General features: G+C 34.4%; 1 protein-coding gene across 3 annotated transcripts in view; it reads left to right on the top strand.

The window, feature by feature from the left end:
* The window catches only part of SIPA1L2 (signal induced proliferation associated 1 like 2), a 127020-nt gene that overhangs the window by 64271 nt on the left and 46666 nt on the right, over positions 1 to 16083 (top strand). For all 3 annotated transcript variants that reach the window (XM_014263642.2, XM_014263641.2, XM_088052883.1), the window contains exons 6-9: positions 3370 to 3544; positions 7302 to 7405; positions 13680 to 13837; positions 15341 to 15917. In XM_014263642.2, coding sequence (XP_014119117.2) covers positions 3370 to 3544; positions 7302 to 7405; positions 13680 to 13837; positions 15341 to 15917 — 1014 coding nt within the window. The remainder of the gene's footprint in view (positions 1 to 3369; positions 3545 to 7301; positions 7406 to 13679; positions 13838 to 15340; positions 15918 to 16083) is intronic.

Raw genomic sequence — 16083 nt, 5'->3', positions numbered from 1 at the left:
AATTACTTGAACACAGACAGAAAGCTGTGCAAAGAATTGGCATGAGATCCATTTTTGGTTTTAATCCTCTTTGATACTTAATGCTTTCAGTTTATTAATCAAGTAAATACAAAAAAGAGTAATGCTTGACAACTGAAGCTGATGACTGGTGGAAATATCATTCATTTAAAAATAAGAATTATGATCTAGAAGATTAGTGCTGTCACCAGAGTGATATGAATTTTGTCTAATGGACTATTAAATGTTTGCATAGTTCTGTAGCCAACTGAAGACTACTTTGATGTTTTGATTTCATTCTCTACCTTTTTGATAACTTTTCTATGAAATCTAATATGGATTATGGAGGAAACGTGGCTAAATTTTGTCTCTAAGAATGATGGTAGAAACTAGATATAAATGGGATGATTGACCTAGTTGGAATACATAAAGATACTGCCTTTTCCCAATTTTTTCAGCCACATGATGCTCATCATTAAATTAAACTGTAAATTTACTAGACAAGTCAACATTTTATCTGTTACTGTTGTTTTTTTAAGCTTTCTCCAACTTCCCCCTAGTTTCCATTTCTAATTTCTGCTAATGGTTGGTTATTGTATATGCTTTTTGGTTACCCTCACATCACTCTAGGGATGCTCACTTCTTTCTAAGCTATAGGATGAAGTTTTAAAAAGACCACAGAAATTAAGATTGGTTGCAGTGATATTTTGTGGCTACTGTGAATCTAACCTCTTGATGTTCCTTGACAGAAAAGAATCTAAAATCTTCACATGATGAAAGTCAACAAGTTTTTGTTACATGATAAAAAATCTGTGCAAAAATTTGACAAGATGCCAAGGTGAATTAGTGAGTGATTCTGACAAGAACACGTCATTTTGAGTCAGGAAGGACTGCTATGCACCTTCAATACATACCCAAGTAGCTAAATAGGTTTAGAAGCTTTTTTGTCATGTTATTAAATTGTTCTCAGTGTAAAATATAGCTAAATGTAAAATTTCTGAATTGGGAAATAATGAAATTGGAACCATGTCTGCAATTACTTACTTAAAAATACTTGAATCAGCATGTGGTTCCATTTCAAAACTGGCAAACTTTATCACTTTTAAATATTCTGATAGTTCTTCATGCCAGTTGAATGCATGACATAAGAGGATCCTGCCAAAGCTCTTTTAGGCACTGACATTCTAAATGTGCCTTGATCTCTGTTTTTGCACAGCCACCATGATCTTGGCTGCGAGTTCTTTTACTCAGGTCTTCTAATTTCGTAGTTGTGAAGGGTTCTAGCACAGGTGCAGGAGGTTCAGATTACTGCAAATGATCTTGCAGCTTGTTTAGCAGTAAGTGGTTTTTTTATAGTATTGACTTTGTTCAGAACTGTGTGGCATTCACAGTGCTTGTCTGTCCACAAAGTCAAATCCCAGGATTCGTTCATGTTTTGGGGCTGGTGAGTCTCAGATCCTCATTTTCAATGTCTCTTAGCTCAGTGTTTAAACTGTGAGATATTAGATTGTTCTTTAAGATAGGTATATACTTCACTCCTGTTTGGAATATTATTGATATTCATGAACAAATGTAGGAATGACTGGCATCCACAGAATGAAAAAGTGTGACTAGACCGAATATTTTGCCCATGTGCCTGTTTACTCTCAGGTCTTGTCCCTATTTTTTGGTGGCTCAGTTTAGCATTTAGCTTCTCTACCTGTCGATTCTAGTGTGAAGTAAGGAAATCAATGTAAATCCCCTGTGGTTTAAGTTAAACTATCTGACACAGGGCTGGTATAGAGGTGACAGTGTGGTCACCATCATTTGAGGTCTCTGCTGGGTTGTGTCAAGTAAGAGCACTGTTTCCTGTAATCTGATGTTTATATGACCAGTTACCGTGGAGTTTCCTCCATGCTAGCTTTCTGCTGAATAAAGTAGTCACCAGTGTGCAATCTGGACCCTTTTGTTCAATACCTAACTCTCCTTAAAATGGGGATCAAGAAAGCACTCTGGATGGGGACAGCACCTAATGCCACCCAAAAGGAAATGACAGGTGCAAACCAGTATCTTCACCCTGCCCTGCTCCAGATTTCATTGGTCTGACTCAGGCAGCTCCTACAGTGTATCCACAACCTAGAATCCCCTTTTATCTCAGATGGTCATCCATCCCATTCCACGTCAAACTTACACCTTCTGGCTCTTCTCTGTTCTAGGCTGACCAGGTGAAACCTTATTCCCTATTCCTGTCCTTCACTCCTAGCTGCTCTCTGGTCACTGGTGTTCTGCCAAAGCAGGTTCCACAAGGGCTCACCCCTACACAAAGTCTTTATCTCCTTACAACTAAGGGGAGACTGGCTGTTGTTGTCACCTTTGCTTTAACAGAAACACATCCAGCCTTTGCAGAACACGCATTTTGGACTCTAATCCTGAAGTGGGATTAAGAGAGGTCCACAGCTGGAGAGTTGATTTGAGTCATGGGTACAGATAAATGTCTGAATCGGGTGTGACTGATGATTTCTGTCAGTTTGTGAAGCTCTAGAAGGTGTCAGTTAAGAATAATAAGAATACAGGACTATTAATAATAGTAATTACATAATTAATAATAGGACTATTCCATCCACATGGAGGTTTCCTCTTTGTCAGCTTAAGTGTGCATAAAAGCTAAGAAGAAAACAGTCTGCTCAAGAAGTAATGATCTCTCTTTATACCTAATGTTTTATAGCTTTTGTACTTTATTTTTGAGTGACATTTTATGTGATTTCTCTGTTTAATGTTCCGTAACTGAGAATCTGTTTAACAAAACTATTTGGCTGCAATCTAATTTCTTGTTTTAAGTATACTTTTAAAAATGGCAAACAGTTTTTAACAGCACATGTTTTTATGAGGAAGGCAGAAGATGGCATATAACAGAAATTACTGTTCTGACAGCCTGTTTTAACTGAACTACAGTGAACTTTAAAGGGTAAAAATGAGGGGCAAGAAACTTACCTTCTTTCAAATCTGAGAAAAAAGACCAATATACAAATATTGCCAATTAAATTTTTCATACTGTACCATGAAGTAGAGTGTGCTTTTATAAATAAGAAAGTGAAAAGTCTTTGTACTGCTTTTATCTGTGTTTGAGTAGTGCAAATCCAGTTTTCTTTCAAGAGTTGGAGGATGTCTTTTGTGTCTTGTGTTTTGGGTTGGTTTTTTTGGTTTTTTTTTTTTTTTTTCACTCTGTGGTGACTTAATTTCCCAAATCAGAACACTAATTTTTTCACTTTCAGATGCCTTCTGTCAGGGATTATAACACTGTTATATTTTAACTGTTAATAATTATTCTAGTATTGACTTTCCTGTGCTTCTGTAAATTTTTCTTTTCTTTTTTTCTTTAAATTTTAATTTCAGCTGAGTTTTCAACATAAGATTGGTATCCTTTACTGCAAATCAGGCCAAAGCACAGAAGAAGAAATGTATAACAACGAGATGGCAGGACCAGCTTTTGAGGAGTTCCTTGATCTACTGGGCCAGAGAGTACGGCTAAAAGGATTCAGTAAATACAGGGCTCAGCTAGATAATAAAAGTAAGTTATGTTTCAAGCTATGGGAGGAAGGGTAATTATCTAGATGATCTTCTGTAAATTGTGTTGTTTTTTCATGCTCTTGACTTTGGGTTTTGAATAGTAAGATTATATGGTGAATAAGGAAGATGAAGCATATGGCAAGAGCATGTGTCAAACCTTTTCTGAAAGGTCATTTACTTTTTCTGTGGCATTAGTAGAACTGGAAATCAAAACAATTTATTTGATTAGTTTTCATTTAGTTAAAACCATATTACATACCACATGAGTAATATTTCCCCAGGTACACTTACACTTTAATGTCTTCTTCTTTCAAAGGCAATAAAAATATATGTAATTCAAAATACGGAGTAATTTCCCTTATTTCAGCTAAGCACACATGCTTACTTTTACCCAACACACACAAGCAGTCAAGTTTCCTGGTTTCTCACACATGCATGGTAAGCATGTCATCATTTGTCAGCTGATAATTATTAATCTACCTCAGCTCTGTGTTGGTACTGCCATTTCCCCAGGTCTTTCAGTTTCCCTAAGTGCAGTAGTATAAAACATTGTACAAATGGGTTGGATTTTGTAGCAAAATAAGAACTGAACTATTGCTGATAATAAAAAAATCAATGATATATTAATACACTTCCTTATTAGTACTGTTTTCAGTGCTCTTAAATTTAACTTAAATTCATTCTTATTTCTATGATGTTTCAGCAGGATTTTGGCAGCTGATCATATGAGCTGTGATCTAAGGCTATCTATTTATTCATCTACTTCATTTTAACATAGTGTCAACCTAGAATAAGCACCACATTTATTTCCAATAATGTTACTGCCTTTTTCCTTAAATCAATGTGTTTTCCTTCAATAATTCAAGCTTTTTAGAGACTATTGCATCCTATTTCAGTACAGAATAATAAAAACATAATTTTGCAAATTAATTTTTAGAAATACAAATTAACATGCTGTGGATGTCAGACTTCTGGAATTAATTGATAAATAGAGATGAAAAATTGAAAGGAATAAGGGGTGTTTGGGTTTTCCTTTTTTTTTTTCCCCAATCAGAGCATGTCTGGATGTCACCTAGTAAGTTGTGCATATGAAAATAAGTGATGGTCTGTCAGCAAATTCAGTTTCTGTATTTGCTGTGCTTCAGTATGAACTCACATTGCTGATCAGCATTGTGTATGTATCAGTCAGTAACATGATTTTAATGTTTTACAAGTCTGTGTGCCATTAACTATATTGTCCTGTCATAGTGTGTTCTCATAGTTTGCAACAGGCAGAATTGAATTAAGAATTCAAAAAGATACAGTCTTTAGTATTATATTAAATGTAAAGTACTGGCTTAAGTATCACATTTTTGTTATACTTGCTTTTAAATACATATATAAATATACTGTGTGTCATATTTAGACTTAGATAATACATTGTTCTGACTGCCTGCAGGTTCAGAGAAGTGTACTTAGTCTCTGGGAGCTATGTTTTTGGTAGACACAATGTTTCAGTAATAAATCTTGCTTAGTTCTTGTAGGAGTAAAATTTATTAAGTTTTTACATTCTCAAATGCTTGACTAGCTGTGAGTTTTTTCTCTAAAAAAGTCTCTTTTTAAAATTTTTTCATTTTTAAAAATTGTTCATTTAATATTTGGATAAGTAATTGGTCCATTTCTTATGTAACAGAGAAAGTAGAATGTTGTGAGGGGTTGGTTGCCCTGTCTGGCAAATAAGCTCTCACCTCCTGGGTGCTCACCCACCCTCCAGTTCACAAGTCGAGATTAAGAGAGTTCAATGAGTGAAGAAAGGAAAAAAAAACCACCCCCAAACAAACCTTCCAAAACAAACAAAAAACTACAAAACAAACAACAAAAAAAACCCTAAACAACAAAAAAACTGCAGCCCACCGCTACATCAGCCAGGCAACAACAGAGCTGATGCAAAGGCAGTCGCTCGCCACCTGCCATTAGCTGACTGCTGCCCAGCCATTCTCTGAGCAGCAGCTACCATGAAAAATCTCTCCCGGCTCCCATTTTCCTGCAGAACTTGTTCTGTAACAAGTTGTAGGGGATGGGATGGGATGTGTTCCTGGTCAGTTGGATGGGCTGTCCTGGCTGTCCCCTCCCAGCGCCTCGGCCACCCCAGCACACTTGCTGGGGTAGGATGCCGTGTGGGCACGGCGTGGTCACAGCCACAGCACCGCGGTGTTACCAGCACTGCTTTGATCGCACAGAGAACACACAGCACCATATGGGCTGCTAGGAGGAATTTTAGCTGCATCCAAGCCAGACCCAGTGCAAATGTCTAGAACATGTGGAATATATTAACTGTGAACTCTTTCCTGCCCTTCTTCAGTGGCAGTTTTAGTGGCATCCAGTTCCAAACCCCAAGATAAAGAAGTAAGAAAATTAAATGAAATTTTACCAGATCAATACTATATAATTTGCTTTGTATGTGTTTTAAAAGGTATCAATCTACTAGAAATGAGAAAAAAAGTTTTACTATTGGAACATATTTTCTCTTTCTATCTCTTCAGAACTGCCTTTCTAAAATGCCATTGAAAGGTTATAATGGAATTAAATTTTCAGCTAAGGTTTTGAAATAGAAGAGTGCAATGAGGTTTCCTTTTTTAGCAACATTTAAGTAACAAACTTCAGTTGAAATCATGCTTTTTATTTCTTATGCAACTGTAATCTGTGTTTAGTAAATGAAGTTAATTTAATTATCTTGCAGACATAACTGATGCACCCAGTTATTATATGAATGTACTTCTAATTGTATACTCACAAATATTTTTAGATTTAGGGCTAAATTTTTAGATTTAGGGCTAGACAAAGAAGTATATTTATATACTTTTAGATACTTTTAATTGGAGAACTAACGTGGCTAATTGATTTCTTTTTGGAATATAGTTACTATTCAAAACAAATCAGAACTCCAAAACCTTAAACAGTGTGTTAAAGAGTGTGCTGGAGACTATTTATTGTTGTAGATAACATAAAATTATCTTAAAATAAGATAAATAAGTTAAAAAATAAGTGAACATTGAAAAAGAGAATAAAAATTGGTAATTATCTTGGCTCAACAGAGTGTTCAATAGAGTTAAACCTTAAACTTTTTAAAAAAAGTTTCGCTTACTTAAATAGTCTCTACAAATTGAAGAAAAAGAATAAAAAGGATTAATTTACGACTACAGTGTAAAATGCATTTACTGTAAACATCACAAAATGCTAACTATTAAAAAACTCTCTAAATAAAAGAAAATGCTAATTCATATAATATATGAAATTTATTTTAATCATTTTCAAATATATATATATGTATTATGCACATGCATAATTTCTTTTTAAATGTCTGATCTGCTACATGTGTTTTAATGCTAGATATGAAATAGCAAGTTCACTTTTGGTAAAGTATAGGTTTAGTCAATTGTCTTTATTAATGTTTAAATAATAAAAATACATGTTATATAAAACTACACTCAAGTAGCTATGTTTTTTGTGTTTTTTGTGATATGCAAATATATTTAAAATTAGGCTTTTTAGGTCTCAGAGACAGTAAACTCTTTGGCTTTTTTTTCTGCAGGACCCCTCTATGTCATAACACAAAAATAAAGATTAGATTTTTAACTGATGGAAACTGGTTTTCTTCAACTGTAAAAAATATCTAAGTTGCTTAAATAGATTTAAATCACAGCATGCAGAGTGGTATCCTAAAAAGTAGTACAAATGTTCTAATTTACTGACCATCTTGCGATTAAATTAATTTTCAGCTGATTCAACAGGAACTCATTCCCTCTATACTACCTATAAAGATTATGAATTAATGTTTCATGTATCAACAATGCTTCCATACATGCCCAGTAACAGGCAACAGGTATGTTTTTTGAGCTTTTCCTCGTAATTTTACATTGTGTTTGACATTGAGTGTTGGGATTTTGTAATAGTATTGGTTGAAAACTGAATTGTTTTAAAAGGAGCATGACTCTATTATATTTTTCTTGAAATATCGTAAGACATTAGAAATCTTGTAGGATTTTTTTTCTATATAATTCAGGAACTTATCCCATATACTCTATTTCATTATATTATTAAAAGGCAATATTGCCTCTGGTGAATGAGTTATTTTCAGTTTGGACTGAAGTCGCATCTTATGTATGTTTTAAACATTGAATGGAATGAATCTTGAAAATAGTCTTACGATTAAAATATGCATGTAGTAAAATTTTTGAAACTATTCCACTTAATCCTTGTATTACAGATCTTGAAATGTTTATTAATGTGTGGACGTATTAAGAATTTTAAACTCTGTCCTTCAAGGTGACTGTGAAAGCAGAAAATCGCAGTGTATTTTTCTTATTTCTAGAGAATTCCCTTTGCTTATATAATAATTCAGAATGTCTTCAAAACATTAAGGATGGCTAAAAACCAGCACAGCATCCAAAGTGTGCAGTGCACCAGTAAGGTTACTCTGTCTTGCCTGTCTAAGATATTCCTTGTGACGTAATTAAAACATACAAGCACATTTGGTATAATATATCAGTATTAATGCTTAAAAGAAAAGCACTAGAATTGCTCATAGATCAGACTGATGGTAGTTTGTAACTTTCTGTGCTACTACTCTGTGTTCTTCCAGGTATGCAGAAGTAAGTGTTGCTTTAATCATTTAGTTAGTTTTGGGATATTCTTGCCTTGCCATGCAAGTTGCAGTCATGTCAGCCACTGTGGAAGGTTGTCATGAAATAAGGATGCTATCTTGCTTTGGTTTTCAACAGCACACAAAAGATGCTTGCTGATTGATTGTTGAACCATATGGGAATTGTATCTTTCATGTCTGTCCTATCAATAGATCTTGTGTGAGCAGAAAGATGTGTCAAGGCAGCAAGAGAAAGATAAAGTAAAAGTACTGAAATTCTTCAGAAGGGATAAATAAAAATAGCAGTGGAAGAAAGCATATCATGTTATGTGTTTAAGTGATCAGTGCATAGAGCTCTGAACAGTTTGAAAAGCTGTTTCAAGTGAACAGTTAAGACATTACACTTAGTATTTAGATGTGGTTTAAAGAAACTAAAAATTAGGAATCAAAAGACAAACTTTTCACCATATGAATAACATGAAGTTTAGATGACTCACTTGCTAAAATGTGTGGCTTTCAGGAGACAGAATGTTCACCTACATCAGACACTCAAATGTGACATAGCTAGTAATCAAGGGATTGGATCTTCATCACTGATTTCAGATTGTTCTGCTTCTCTAAACTTTCAGTTGCATCTTATTACAAAACAGGATTAATTTAGTAACTAGGAGTTGTTGTGTCTGCAGTCAGTCTAACAGTCTTTGACTGGAAATACATGTAAATAGGGAAAACTGTACCCTATTAAGACGATATAGTACACTGAATGAGCTTGCCTTAAAAGAATAAAATTAATATTTTCATAGCAAATCACAGGCACTGACAGTAAATATGGCCTTACTTGGAGTTTATTACTTCTGTTGTCTCTCATGAATTTTCCTTGTTCGTGAGAACAGGATATCCTCTCGCCATGATCCACTTATTTTCATTAGTTTTTTGCTGTTTGTCTGTCAGCTTCACTGCTGTGTTGCTCAGCCACCCCCTTTTACTGTCCTTTCACTTCTTCCTGTGCCTTCTTTTCATTCTTTTAATTTCCTTACGTGTCTTTTATAGTCAGGTGCTGATTCTTGTGTACAGCAAAATCTTTCAATTTTAACTCCATGGTTTTCCCTAGCAACAAGCACTCCTTTCCACAGTGTTTTAGTAAGCTCTCATCATTGTCCCTCTAAAAGGTTCAATATTTAGCAGAAGCACTATGTTGTTATTCATGGCTTTCCTGGGATCAAAATAATGTGGCAGTTTTCCAAGTCCAAGCAGTATGCCACGTTATTTTTCAGGTGATGAGATCTGTCAGTGTTTGCACAGCATGTACAGTGTCTTAACGAAATGTGACAAGTGCACCCAAATTACTAGAATTTAGCCAGCCTTAATGTGCAAAACAGATCTATAATAACTGTTTATTTTTTTTCTCTCTTACTGTTTAGTTCCAAAATACATAATGAAGTCTCTTCAGGGTTTGGCTCACTGCATACCCAAGTAAGGGGAAGTTAGAGACCACGGTAAATTTCCTGTTAGGTTACGTTAGGAATGAAGCCCCCCATTCAGTAGTGATTTTCTGCTAGCATATTATGTATGTACTGGCTGAGGTTGTTGCATCCTTTCCCTATGTCCCTTGTTTGGTAATGACTGGGCAAGGTATTCAGTCACTCCTCACAGTCTACGACGGTGACCTTCAGTGAGCAAGCACTGAGCATTGCTTGTGTTCCAAATACCTGTGAGCCAAAAACAGGCCGCACCAGAACTGTTTGTTGCTTCTTCCAGGATATAACTACGCCCTGCTTGGTCCCTGATCAGGACATCCCTCTAGTTTTAGAACCAGCAGGAGATCCAAAGAGCAAGGTAATTTTTATTTTGGCTGCAACATAGGCTGGGAACTTTCAAGTCAGCTGCTCCTTCCCTAGGATGGAGAAGACAACCAGCCCTGGTGTGGCCAGTTCCTTTTCCTTTACTGGCCTTTTCTTCAAAGCAGTTCAAGGCTTTCCCCTTTAAACTTTACCTTTGCAATGTCCCTTTCCAAATCATTCCCTTGCAAGTTTCCCATTCACACATTTGCAGTCTGCTTGTGTACACGTGGTCAGACCTGATTGATATAAATCTGTTCAAATAATCAGTTTTCACCTGTTTTTTATGAAAACATAAAAATGAAACAGATATGCAGTAATGAAATAAGCTTGTTGCATTTAACTACTGTTAAAATATTTGGGTCACACCTGTGGTTATACCAAACTCAGTTGATCAGATCTGTTGAAAGAGCTTTTGCCACTCATTTCTAGTTTTGGTACTGACTAAGAACACAAATTGAAAATAAAACTTTTGAAACCACTTATTTTAGAAATGCACTAAAATAAGTTTGGAGTTTTTCTTATTTGACTCTTAACACTTCATCATTTTATTGAATAAAGAGTATATCTCACTGCTATTTCAACAAGCATTCCTTGTTGTTTTGCAGTTTGACAAAGCGGAAGTGAGTAGATTTTTAAGGCTGGGCACAAGCTGTTAAAATGCTAAGTTTTAAGACAGATTTTTTCCTTCAGAGATGCATATCTGAAAATTAAGAATCGAGTCACTGAAATCTGAGAATTAATATGGTATCTATCATTTGGTGCAAATAATTTTAATCTAATAGATTCTGCTTTTCTAACATATTTTCCTGACTGGACTCACCTTTGTGTGTCTTGTATTCTTATGTAACACGTCACTGATTTCCTTTTGGCTACCTATCATGCTTGATTAGGTTTATTTTCAAGTTCTAACATGACAATGATGCCTCCTTAGTGCAAGTAATTCTCTGTAATCTCTGCACCCAGTTGAGAGTTCCTTTTGTGCTCAACATTTGCATGAGATTCTTTAGAGTATGTTAGAAAGGCAGATTAAAAAAAATAACTGCAACATTCAAAAAACCCCAAACCTGAGCAGACCTCAAAATGGGAGAGGAAGGGGAAACTGAGAACCTGAAAAGAACACCTAAACATACTAGGAGGTAAAAGTTGGGAGAAAAATCTAGGTTATAGAATGGAAATTAGAAAAGGGTTTCTTTTAGATCATTTTGCTGAGTTCCGGTTTCCTTCAATTCCTTTTTCATTTTCAGTATGCTATCCTTATCTCACATTTCCCAGAGAGGTATGTGTTCCCTCCCTCTTTTCCATTCAGTACTTATTCTTTTCCTGTTCCTTTATCCTATCCAGAGCACTTCTTTCCATGTTCCAGATCACCCCAGTTTAATTCTCCCCCCTTTAGAAATTCTTTGCATTATGATCCTCTGTGCACAGCCACAACTGTGCTTTGCCTTTTGCATTGTGTTGAAGTTGACTGACCACTGATGCATGACAAGTATTTATAAGTGTTACACTGGTTTTATTTTAAATTGAAGAAGTCACTAAGATCTCTACAGTCTTGGTAAGGTTCTTAAAAATAACCTGTGTTCCTGTTTGTATTTTTATGCCTTGTAGAGGTTTCCACTCTTGAAAAATATCATAGGGATAAGATATGGGAACTGACATACTTTTAAAAAGTCTTTGCTAGTAAAATTTCAAACATTTCTAAAACTTGCCTCCAATTAAGTGAATGCAGTTCTTGCTTATGCTACGTATGGTGGCAAGCAGAACCTTCTAAAGGGGTCTACAAAAGCAGAAAGTTTTCTTGAAAACCATGATTGTCTTGAAAAATAAATACACCTTTAAAGAAGATTGCATTCTCATTTTTGTAATTTACTCTATGTAAATGTATAGGCATGAACCACTGTGGCAAGAACAAGTAATTGGGCACTTAGTGGTATGACAAGGGCAGAAATTAATCACCTTGTACTTCGTAATTGGAAGTTTGCTTACAAATTTAACTGAGTTGTAAATTCCGACCTGTGAGATAGTAATAACTTCTAAACATTAACTTGTGCTGCCCTACTATGATCTAATTGTATGGCTCACTAGATGATCAAATTAAAGTGTACCTTACAGACTTAGTTCTGTGATCGGTTCCTTGTAGTGTGCTTCTGTAGGCAGCAGTCTGCGTACCTTAAATGGCTCAAATAACCAGTTATTTTCATTTTAGTCTTAAAAACCTGAAAACTTGACTGAGCCACATGACTTAACCAAATACTGTTTTCTGTTCCTATGTGTTTTTTCAAGTTTCATAAGAAGTCTTATTTCTTTATCTGTGTTTGGGATTTTGATTATGTTTAAAATAATACAGGTATACTTAGTGTTAAAAATTGTGGCTTTGGCCCTTCTGACTACCTTCAGAATATCATCCTTTATGTTATTTTAAGGACTGTAACGAAACATACTTTTGGGTTCTAGGCTTTAGCATGTGCAGCTTTGCTTTTTATTGCTGGTAGCTGAAATACTAACTTTTAGTGGAACTGGAAAAATGCAATAAAATACTCTGATTAGAAAGGTTCTGTTTTGTGAAATCACCTTGATAGAGAAATTTTTACTTGCTCCAACGTTTTCAAGTAAATTTATTCTTAAATACTTTTTGGTTACACATGAGCCAAGGTACAGCTTTAAGTGTCTTTATGCTATTAGTTGGCAATGCAAGATATTTGGCAGACTTTGGGTGAATATTTTAAATGTACCTGCACCTGCTAGACTTTTTTTTTTAATTTGTTAATATACAGAATTTGAAAGTTACAGTATTCTTTCATGAGGAAAGGGAGCATCATTTTACTGTGTCATTTTGTTGGGTTTTTTGGGGAGAAAGAGTAGTAGTCCCTTATTAGTGGATATGTGTTGTAATTTTTAATTTTTGCTTAGAACAATGATTTGGTACTTTAAAATAGTCCTTAAATATATTTTGATTATAAAAGCTACCAATTAAAAGAACAAATTTTTGATTAAATAGTTCCTAATAGCTGTTATTTCTCTGTGAGTCTTGGTTCTGTTCCTCAAATATACAGTTGTTAGCATTTCTGATGGATGCTCATGATAATATATTTTTAAAATTAAATTAAATCATAATATTAAGGACACTATTTAATAGTATTGTGACATGAAAAAGAAAGCTTTATTGAAACATAGAAGCAATATTATATTTTAATATAATTAAAATAAATAATTAATAACTTAATAAATATTAATAAATTAATAAATTATCAATATTTTTATAATTATTGCACTGTAAAGAGGGGGCAGATGTACAGTTTTCTGGATACTGAGAAATGTCAAGTGATGCAACACTTTTTTATTACTGAAGTGATGCATTATTAAGAATAAGAGAAATACATTTTTCTCATTGAATAAAATATAAATGAGCAGAAACTATGGAGAACTAGTGTGGGGATGTGGGAAAATTCACTAGTATTCTTGTGAACTTAGTCCAATTGCCTTTCCCTGTATTTTTGCAGTTCTGATATCCTTTACATGTCGTTATCCATGATGCAATAAAAGTTATTTCTGAAAAATTATACTGTGCTTGTATTGGTTTGACTTGTTTGTTTGCTTTTTCCCTAAGATGATGAATTTGTGATTTTTTAATTTATTTTTTTTAATAACTGATTTTTTGATGCATGTTTCTTGTCTAGCTGCTAAGGAAAAGGCATATAGGAAATGACATAGTTACCATTGTCTTCCAAGAGCCGGGAGCACTTCCTTTTACTCCAAAAAATATTCGTTCCCACTTTCAACATGTATTTGTCATTGTCAAAGTGCATAATCCTTGCACTGAAAATGTGTGTTATAGGTGAGTAGAGCCTATTTAAGTTTAACAAACTATTTAAGTTTGTTACTAAGACTGCAATGCCACTGTTTTCTAGATGTTTTGTATTTCTTTTAGATATTATGTACTCAATTTTAAAATTCCTTCTGCACTTGCTGTGAATTTGAATCCTCAGTGTCTCCCTTGAACACATGTAGCGTTAAGGAGCATAGTTTGTAGACCCAAAGGGGTGTGTGCACAGCTCCGTGTTGCTGACTTATGGCCACAAAACAGGGATAAAACAAATTGGTGAAAATCTGTAGACACACCTATAGAAATTAATTTAGAATGTGTATTGCACGTTTCAGTTTTGGGGTTTTTTTGTTTGTTTTGTTTTTTTTCAAAAGTGATTTAAAGTATTTCAGAAGGTCCTTTAACCTGTATGAATCCTCGAGTATGACAGTATGACACCAGGGTGAGTCATAGCCTTTGAGCACATGAACAAGGATTTTTGGAGAATGGAAAAAAATCATAAATTTTAGATGATTTTAACTCTCACATTTAAGTCACTGCATCATGAATTATAGCAAGGTAACCAAGGTGGAAACACATTTGTGAATTGATTGGTAATTATGCAAATAATGATAAAGACATGGAGCATAATTACACAGGTTTATTTATAAATGTTATCTATTCATTGTTTAGAATGAAATTAAATACATCGTGGGGGTGGGTCATATTACTGTCTTTTAGCTGTCTATGAGAACTTAAAGTATCTTTTAGGACTTGATTTTTTTTCAGTAACTGTTTTGTGTTGATTAATAGATGACATTTCCTAAGTTATATTTTTCTTACTATTAAACTCTGTCATTCCAAATTTTACTGTATTTCAGTCAAACAAATAGTACTTGTATGTACTATGTACAGTATTCTAAATTTTTTTCAGTTGAAATATATTATGTATGTATCAATCAGAGGTGTAATTATATCTGTTAGGAAATATTCCTGTTTTTCTTTTTATATTTTGCTGCCAACTGTCTAGAACAAGAATTGTGTTTTCCAATTTTATGAGCATAGAGTAGGCAGCTTAAACAGGAGAATGCACCATTATAGTCACATTTGACACCAATATTTTTTCATCAAATTCACGCTCCATTGTAGAAAATGATTTGAGGATAAAAATGAATTCTCTCTATTTTTATATTTCATAGTTTTAAGATGATGCAACTGAGTGACAGCTGAAAATGACAGATTTACATAAAGATAATTAAAAAAAATACTTCTCTCATTTCTTGCATTAATTTTAATATGTTTTAGTAAGTTACTTCCATAATGTCCTTTATATATTTAAAAGAAGAAAGCCATTCTAAAACAGACAACCCAATCAGTTTTCTTTGATGTGTCTGAAATGTCTGCAAATTGGCATGTCAAAGCTGTACTTAATTGTGTAAATGGATTGCAGAGATTACAGTTCTGCTTATTATCTGATTTTGGTTTTTTTTTTGAGAATTAATAATTTTTTGTTGGGTTTTTTTTTTCTATTTCCAGTGTTGGTGTTTCACGATCAAAAGATGTTCCTTCATTTGGTCCACCCATTCCCAAAGGAGTGACTTTCCCCAAGTCTGCAGTCTTTAGGGACTTCCTTTTAGCCAAAGTTATTAACGCTGAAAATGCAGCACATAAGTCAGAAAAATTTCGAGCCATGGCCACAAGGACACGTCAAGAATACTTGAAAGATCTGGCAGAAAACTTTGTTACCACAGCTACAGTGGATACTTCAGCCAAGTTCAGCTTTATTACTTTGGGGGCAAAAAAGAAGGAAAAAGTGAAGCCAAGGAAAGATGCACATTTATTCAGCGTTGGAGCAATTATGTGGAATGTGATTGCCCGAGATTTTGGCCAGTCTGCTGACATTGAATGTCTCCTCGGAATCTCCAATGAGTTTATCATGTTGATTGAAAAGGAATCAAAAAACGTTGTGTTTAACTGCTCCTGCAGAGATGTTATTGGATGGACATCTGGATTAATGAGCATCAAAATATTTTATGAAAGAGGAGAATGTATTCTTCTGTCTGCAGCAGATAATTGTACTGAAGACATCAGAGAAATTGTTCAGCGACTTGAAGTAAGTACAGTTTCTTAACTGGAGTTCCAGGTTTTTTTATGAACAATTATTTGTCTACAACTCCTTTGAGATATAATTAAAAATGGTCTGTATTTATAGTTCAGGAGTGTTTTTGGTCTTCAGAGAGCATTACAAATAGTAATCTCCACAACAGCATGTGAGATAA

Source organism: Pseudopodoces humilis, chromosome 3 (genome assembly GCF_049639895.1).
Source record: "Pseudopodoces humilis isolate 2021_Gansu_Grassland_sample_001 chromosome 3, ASM4963989v1, whole genome shotgun sequence".
Taxonomy (NCBI): Eukaryota; Metazoa; Chordata; class Aves; order Passeriformes; family Paridae; genus Pseudopodoces; species Pseudopodoces humilis.
Note: the sequence above shows the minus strand (reverse complement) of the source record. Positions and strands in the feature narration are given on the sequence as shown.